At 33.9% G+C, this 8,914-nt stretch overlaps 1 protein-coding gene across 1 annotated transcript; it reads right to left on the bottom strand.

Moving 5' to 3' along the window:
• Positions 1-324: 324 nt before the first annotated feature.
• LOC127838788 (multiple epidermal growth factor-like domains protein 10) lies at positions 325-4,669 on the bottom strand. Its single transcript, XM_052366776.1, has 4 exons — positions 3,332-4,669; positions 2,537-2,636; positions 2,020-2,123; positions 325-1,829 (listed from the first exon to the last, which is right to left on the bottom strand). Exons 1-3 carry the CDS (start codon positions 4,365-4,367, stop codon positions 2,024-2,026), a joined length of 1,236 nt encoding a protein of 411 aa, XP_052222736.1. The 5' UTR covers positions 4,368-4,669; the 3' UTR covers positions 325-1,829; positions 2,020-2,023.
• Positions 4,670-8,914: the final 4,245 nt, after the last annotated feature.

The following is an 8,914-nucleotide window of genomic DNA, read 5'->3' as shown; positions in this document are numbered from 1 at the left end:
GAATGATGTAATTTTTACCTAAATACCGTTCCATATTTTTTTCGCACGTAGGCGACTAAATGGTTATATAATAGCAGTGTTCTTTCTTCTAATCTTGATGAAAATTGTTCGAATATAGATATGAATTGTATCCAGAATATTTAATACGTTGTTTGTACTATATATTTCGTACTTGCAAGAGGGTCTTTGAGTTACTTTTATTGTTATACCCATATTGCATGATTAAACAAGAACGTATTTAAAAATCATTGACAAGTTTACACAAAAAACAATGTTTGTTTACACGCACACGAAGAAAGTTTCATAATTATAAGATACCGATGTTTTTTTTATTTATTTAGACACAAAATGTTTATAATTGAAATGTATAAAAAGCATTATTAAACAACTATGAATTCATAATGTGTTTTTTAAAGCTTTAATAAAGATAGAATATGACTGATTTAGTACGTTAGATTCAGAACATGTTGAATGGAGTATGAACCGCCAGCATCGTATTATTTTACTCGCGAATATGTGTTGTTGTTTTTTTCAACTGAAGAATGTATATCGGAGAACACAGACGTCTTTACTTTACCAAACATGATTTGATTGGTGACTGGGTATAAACTCGGGTAATGTGACTTTGTAAGATAATTTTGGTAGTTTCTATTTTAGACTTAGAGGCTGTTCAATAATTTGTCATGCCCTGACTAGTATGATGTCATGTTTCGACTGAGCTAGGCATTATTACAGACGCAGGTTTCCTACCTGAATAAGTTTGATGGTCAGTGAACGATCATACCCCTTTAATAAGCAATACATGTTTTCATAGTTAATTTAACATATAGATTTTATAATCATATACGAGTATATTTGTAATGTGAAAGTAAGGTTTAATCGGGTCATGTCGTCTCCAGTGGCTACGAAAAGGAAAGTGTATCTACTTTTTCATATTAAACATGTTGTGTATTTTTTATGTATGCGAACTGCGTTTCGCTGATATCCTTTATAAATAAACACGTTTCGGAGATGCTTTTGTGAGGTATAATAAAAAATTATTTGGTAAGTTTTAAATACAGTAATAACCAAACATCTAACATGCTGCAAAATAATGCATATATAACATATACACATAATTATTGGTTTTCAGGATAATATAATATTACAATATAATGTATGTTTACAATTATCAAAAATGAAGCGTAAATAACAAATTAATAAAACAATATATCATGTACATAAACATATAGCTAAGTCGTTGTGTAATGTTGCAACATAAATGTACATGGTTCCGAAAATAAAAATATCACCATAAATACCTAAAGTCATCTTCAACCGCTTTAGTTCTTCGCAAAAGTGCGTCGTGGTCATGAGTGCAAGTCGCGGCGCACGAGCATTTTGTCGTAAAATAATTTTGTACAAATCACTGATAAATACTACTATAAGGCTTAAAAACAAAACAAAGATCTAAATGCACACAGGGATTGCGATAAAGCATTATATAAAACGTTTTTATAATATGTTAACATGGGGATTTAAATTTACTTTTTTAGACAACTGCAAATAAATTAAACGTCAAATAAATGTCAGAGTATGGACGGCATTTTGTTTAAGTCTTCTAATACATTATACAGTCGCATAACGCGTTTTATTAAGTCGAACGGTCTATCTTAATTTTAAAAAAGGCTATAGTTTACATATTAATACCATAAACATAATAAGTTTTTGTTGAGCGTTATTGGCGGTCGCTCTGAACAGAATTTTGACCAGAAATTCTTGCGACTCCAAGAGTTATGATGTCCTCTTCTGTTTTGCTATTTAATATCTGGTTCGTAGGATCTGTAAAACTGTAACAATACAGACTTCGTTTCAATAAGCATGTATACACATAGAAAGAAACTTGAGTTAAAAGCAAGTCGTATACTGTATATTGTTCTCATTTGTACTATTCCTTCTTAGATAGAAATATAAAAAAACTTGATGCAGCTTTACAATTGTTTAAGATTTACAATGATTCAAATCGCCTAATAATAGTACCGTGTTATCTTTCGTTGAGTCCAGCATATACATGAAAATCTGTAGCCTCGTTCGAACGAACTTGGGTTGTTTCATATTCCGAGGATTGGAGCCGTTGATTGCGTCTACAAAGCAGCACTATGGATCATTGATACAAACTAATATTATTGACCCACTCATACAGTTGTATGCAACAATTACATACTTATGGGCAATCAATTAGTAGCTTTCTTCCGCTAATATATAAAAATAGGGAAGATAGGTTGATATAGTAAAGTTTAGTAAAGTTATATCCCACTTTAATAAGAATATTGAACGATAGGAATCTTACAAATCTTAATCTTTATTTACACATACAAGTTATTTTGTGAATATTACGGAATATAGCAAAACTTATCACAAACTCAAGACCGAAACAATGCATAGCGTTGGTGCTAAAACTAAGAGCCTGTCGGGTTAGTGTGTTGGTGGAGACAGAGAATGGTTTGGGCATTAGAGAGAAAAAATGCAAACTGCTGTTAATTTAACTGTACTTTACCTTGTGCGGATGTACACCAGAACTCCAGCCAGAATCAATCCCGCAATAACAATGGCTGCCGCTCCACCTACAATTCCAGCAGTTTCCACCGACTTGTTTTCTATAGACAAATAGTGAAAATGAGTGTTGAATATTCGATCACAAATCATGCTCGTTGTTTAATGTTTCATTATAATGCACGTGCTTGAACGCGCAATAGATTTAACGTCAGAAAAAACAAACAGATTTCATCATTATGCAACGCATTAGAACCACATTAGTTATGCAATTGTATTTAAGTATCAAAATAAATGTTTAAGTTTGGTTAATACGGCATTTATAAGGCATTCATCAGCATAATACCTTTATTATGTTATGCAATGCCTATGCATTTTTTATCACATTGACGTCACGAAAAAATGTACCATACGACACAGATGAATTATATAAATTCTTGAAATAATCGAAATTGTGCTCGCCTAAGTGTTAGTTTTGGGGGTTTCAAAACATGGTTTCGATGCTTGATATCATACCACTCTACGCCCAATTAGTTTTATTTCTACCAATCTCCAAACCGTTGTTTATTACCGCAATAACTGACCCTTAGCCGGTAATCATGTCTTCAAATCGTTATTCGAATAATTGTTAAACGCAAAGCTAAGTAAAATTGAATAATCAAAATATACACATGGATCTTGATATTACACATACATTCAATATACAATAAAATGTATATCAGCTAAATGTTTTAATTGTGTAATATATGGACTAAATAACATATGACCAATCCTATCGTAAGTTTGCAACGATACGTACCCAGTGTACCAGTTTCAAATGCTGTTCTCTCTTTTATGCCATTCTTACAAACGCCGTTTTCTTGGGAACATCTTGATCCAGTCCCGACATCAGCACACGTTTCGGGACACAGGATATCACACTTCTTACTGTAGAAGTTTGTAGCACATCCCATATTGCAGTCGCCAGTTATGGAACACGACTGGTTAATGCAATGCTTACTACATTCGAAATCGCAAGTAAATCCAAATTTTTGCTTTGATGAACATGATAAGCACATTCCGTCGGTCTCATTACATGTTAAACAATTTACTCTGCATGTCTTTTCGCAAAAGATACCATACATGCCGGTGACACAATGGTCACAGTTATCGCCATAATAATTGACCAAACACTTGCAACTTCCACCAATTTTGTTACATGTGCCGGCGATGCAGCCATCTGAGCACTGTTTGTGACAAGATAAACCGTACCATCCAGGTACACACTGATCGCATATTGATCCGTCAAAGTTTGCAATACATTTACACGTCCCGTCAAATCGATTACACGTTTGACCATCACATCCTTCAGAACACATTAATTCGCATGACGCGCCGTAACGTCCATGTACACACTGATAACATTTAATTCCAGAAAAGTGTTCCAAACAACTGCATGTTCCATTTATTTGGTTACATAATCCACCGACACATCCATTGGAGCACATCATCGCACATGACGAACCGTATCTTCCAAGCACACACTGGTTGCATTGGGGTCCTGTAAAGAGAGCAGCACAGCTACACTTCCCGTCCATTTTATTACATGATATCCCATCGCATCCCTGAGAGCAAGCCAATTCACATGAAACACCGTACCGTCCAGGTGCACACTGATCGCATTTTGATTCTGAAAAGTTTGTGTTACAAGTACACGATCCGTCCAATTTGTTACAAATTGCGCCGACACATCCATTTGAGCAAACCATTGAACATGAAGAACCGTATCTTCCATGCACACACTGATCGCATTTGACTCCTGTAAAGTAAGCATTACAGCTACAAGTACCGTTCATGCTATCACATGATAGTCCAATACACCCTTGAGAGCAAGTTAACTCACATAACGCACCATACCTACTCGGTTTGCATATGAGGCAAGAGTTTCCATCAGAACACGTAGCACAGTTTGGAGAGCACTCATCGGTGCAGTTATTGTCTATATTATAAGGACAGCGGGTACATAAATAGTTATTCTTGTAATATCCTTCGAAACATGCTAGACAATTATATTTATTACTGCAAATGCAGCCTTCATGCTCACATCTTTTGCAAACATCTTCCTGATAATATCCAGGATCACATGCATTTGCATAAATCATCCCTGAAACAAACACACACCGGAAAATCATTAAGTTATAACACACTTCAAATATACTTATTAAGTTTGTGTTTGTATGGTACGCATATTTTACTGTTTTGTTACTGTTTTGTTCTTAATTATTAAGATCGTCGTTGTGTTATTGATATGGTGTCCGCCTAGCGACCGGTAGGTCATAGGTTCGCTCGCCACTGGCAGCGTTCTTTAGATCTCACCCAAAGAGACCAATATTGGCTCTATGCCCAGGAAACGGACTCGAGAGCGTTGCAAATTATTTGTAAGTACCTTAACTGCAATCGAGCTAAAATAAATAGGTTTAAACTAATTATTAAGGTGACTTTTGCATCACAATGCAAATGTTTAAAACTTACAACTGAAGAGCATGCATACATGTGCCAATTGCATTGTAAACGCACAGCTTTGCTGAACGTCGTTCATCTGAAATGAATAAAAATAATTTGATTAAAGGAAATGCACGCACATTCGTCATTTATGATACGACGACTTCCAATTCGCTTCTATGAATTATATATATCTTAATTTTTATGTCCATGTAAATTAATTTACAAAACAACTTATCGACTTGGAATACACACAAAGATATAAATGGAACAAAAATAAAATGTTATACATTATCAATTATGTTTAATAAACACATTCCTGTTTTTTATATTTACTATGTACACATACTTGACAAGCAAACACACGTTGTGTTTAATCCCACCAGACGTCTCTTCTATACATGTTGACGCCCCGCGATCTAGATACAATTGCACATTGGCAAAGTATGAATACGTTTTCAACAGAGTATCATATTCAATTTTAACAAATACACAATGATCAACGTTCGTTCCTCAATATAAATATACTTCCTTAACTTCTTCCTGGTTCATGAAATACATTTTGCGGTGTATTGATATCTTTTCATCAAATCTTCAGTATGCAATTTAACATTTTAAAACTTAAAGTCAATTGGCAAAAGTAATGTATTCTTGATGATGTAATACTCCTGTATATATATAATATGCTTAATATGAACTGTTTGTTTTATAGGGAAAGATTGGTTTTCGAAAACAAAAATATCATAAGTAAGCCATTTAAAAATTGTATTGCAACATTAACTTAAGTGAACGTTATGATAATAAATATCAGGACTTAAACAACAACAAAAAAAAAACACACGTAGAAACAAAATGTTGCACATAGGCTGTGAAAACTAAACGTTTGATTTTAAAATAAAAAATACACGTATTACTGCAAATATGATATCCCTTAAAGGGACAGAGCCACAGTGTTCACTGTGCATTCTTGTGCATCGCGACATTAAAACTACGTTAATTGTAAACGCCCAGCGCACAGCTGCCCAAAACCTATTAAAGCTCAGGATCTTAACTTAGACAATACAATAAAACAAAATGCTTGGAAATGAAGCATTTAAAACATTTTAAAAGTATGTTTAAATGTTTACTTTATATTAATTTATTGTTAAATTCTATCGCAGTTAGCTTTATAAATTCGGGTGACTCTGTCCACATGTTTAGGTATATTGCAGAAGATTGGTCAAAATAGTGAGTTTTTAATATTTATTTTCAGATTTCAGATAGAACCGTTTTCAAAACAGTAAAAACAGATCTGTCCTTTCCCGGTAGTTTAATAGGTTTTTTAGCATGTAACCAAACAATTATTAAAACCAGACGGACGAAACTTTAAAACATGTCAGCCAGCATTCGAACTTGCCCACCCTTCTATTTTGTTGCGGCGTTTTCGACATGATTGTAGTTTTGGTTATTAGCAAACAACAGAAATCTTTAAAATTGTTTCGCGCGTTTAAAAAAAAGTATTTCAAAGTATTGATGCTAGAGTGATTCAAGTTTACAAAGCATATTTACCATAACTGTGTGATGCGCACCAACATATAAATATATAATTTATTTTTATAAATAAATTAGCCTGAGACCTTGGGATATTGATGCTGCGCTAAATGTTGTCGCATTGTGCTTATCTTTTCTTTGTCAGATAAAGAAATGCTCTTAGCGGACCCTTACCATTGAGGTGACCATTTGCCAAATTATCGATCGCTCCGTCCACCCAGTCACGTAGTATAGTGATTGGAAAATTCCGACAAGCAGATCGCAATGATGGCGGATTAGGCGGGTGAAATCGTATATTTTGTAATGATGTATCACATATTTTCTACAATATAAACTGTTGGAGTCACAAAATAAACTAAACTGCTTTGTAAAATTTAAATACAATGATAAATGCTGTAGAGAGAAATTGCGTAATAAAAATATATAAGTAAACGAAAGACTGCCCGTTTTGAATCAAGGTTCCCGGCCTGCGCGCACATTTCAATAAGCGAGCGGGGTTACATTTAATTATGGGAAATGACGCACTTCCGTTGCTTGAGAAAATGGAAAGAGATATACCTTTTCAATATCTATATCTTTTTTTTAGAAGACGTTATTTCGAAAGATTTTTATTGATTTAGTTTGTGTATGCATTATAATTAACAACGGGTAACTAAAATTGCGTCACATCGGATAGTCGATCATTGAGTTAGTGCCATCGAGCGCCTGTGCAATGAAAAGTAAGCAATTTACAATTTGTCAACATAAACCCACGCGTCGTCAAAAGCCCAATCACCCGTCAGCCTTTCTTTATCTTATATTGACTGGTAAAATAATTAAATTAGTGATCTTATTATAATTTAATTGATGTTTTTATAATTAAAAACAAAAAGGTGGTACAAAATTCACTTGTAAAACACATTTGATAACACATGTTTTTGATATACATCTGCACAAAAAAGAAACAGCTTTGTTTATAATTTTCCATAATGTGTTGTATGTTAAAAATAATTTTAGACATTATAAAAATAAATAATGTGCCCCGTTCTACTTTTAACTAAAAAAAACGCCGGGTTAATTGATTTAGAATAAATAGTACCGGTAATCCAACCCTATATATTTTATATGATACTCGGTAAAAAAATATTAACGTACCTTTTAGTTTGACGTAACACTATTTACAAAATCCCATCAGCAAGTTTTTTAATTTAATTAAGTGGTAAACAACTTACAATACTCATTTAAACTATTGATATTTACAAAGTGTTTACGAATGTATCCAACTTAAAATGCGTACTCTGTTTGATTGTGCTCTCGCACACAACTAAAACCTACCAAGTTTATGCAACGCTTCACTGTATTTATAACTTCCTTGTTAACGATGAAACTGACACCAAACGCTGATGCTTAGCGGAAGCCGGTGACTCGCGCTTAATCTCGAATGGGCATATCCGCTTTCGATTTGAAAGCACAAGTCAGCGAGGTTAGGTTTTACATTGGGACAGTCAGTCGACCTTATTATAATTTATGAACATATTTGCTCTATAGAAATAATATAGTAAGTGTTTTGAAGAGATTGCATACTTTTTCCAAACCCATGTTCGATCGTAAAGTAGGCAAGGGACCAAGACTAGTCACTGACTTGTAAATACTATGTCTTGTCGATATTCGCCAGAGAAGAGCCATACATGTCCAAAAGCTAAAATGTATCCGTTGTCAAATTTTCACAACTTACTAGTAGTAACACAAACTTGACCGAAAAATGCTTGTGCATGAGTAGCTGTTGGCATAAAGGAGCTTTTAAAACACTATTTATTTTAAAACAAAGTTGGACTAAATATCACACAATCAATTTAGGCTCGGTTTTTCGTTTAATATCCACAAAGAATGAAATGAGTATGATTTTTTTTTTGGTGACACATCCTGTTCCCAAAGGACCATGCATCTCAAATGTGATGGCTAAATAAGTAATTCATTAAACATCAGATTCGACATTAATATGCTTTGAAAATCGTGGACATTCTACAAGGACGGTGAATTTTTTAAGTTGCTGTTTTATGTGTGAGCTATGTTGTGTGAAGTCCCTATTACATTTACCATTTATGATCAAATCCTTTGGCCAGGAATTGATATCTAAAGGAAGCAATTTTCTGGCACAGTCCGAATTTAATATATTTTTTAAAGGATAGCACATTTATTTGATAGGCAAAATTATTCGAAACTAAAATTAATAATATGCATGTTAAGCCGAAACCTGTAAAAAGCCGTAATCGGAGGTCCGCGAAGTCATTGAGTAATGTGTCCTGGGAATTGGGAATCCAATATCCAGCCAAGATCGAATACCCACCTGAGATTTGGTTGATACATTCTTATCGATCCATAATAGAAAATC

Source organism: Dreissena polymorpha, chromosome 7, assembly GCF_020536995.1.
Source record: "Dreissena polymorpha isolate Duluth1 chromosome 7, UMN_Dpol_1.0, whole genome shotgun sequence".
Taxonomy (NCBI): domain Eukaryota; kingdom Metazoa; phylum Mollusca; class Bivalvia; order Myida; family Dreissenidae; genus Dreissena; species Dreissena polymorpha.
This window is presented reverse-complemented; position numbering and strand designations above follow the sequence as displayed.

Coding starts and splice junctions, on each gene's coding strand:
- LOC127838788 (XM_052366776.1), bottom strand. CDS start 4,367: ATGAACGGTACTTGTAGCTGTAATGCTTACTTTACAGGAGTCAAATGC. Junction 2,637..3,331: donor ATTTGAAACTGGTACACTGG/GTACGTATCGTT, acceptor ATTTGTCTATAG/AAAACAAGTCGGTGGAAACT. Junction 2,124..2,536: donor CTGGTGTACATCCGCACAAG/GTAAAGTACAGT, acceptor GCTGCTTTGTAG/ACGCAATCAACGGCTCCAAT.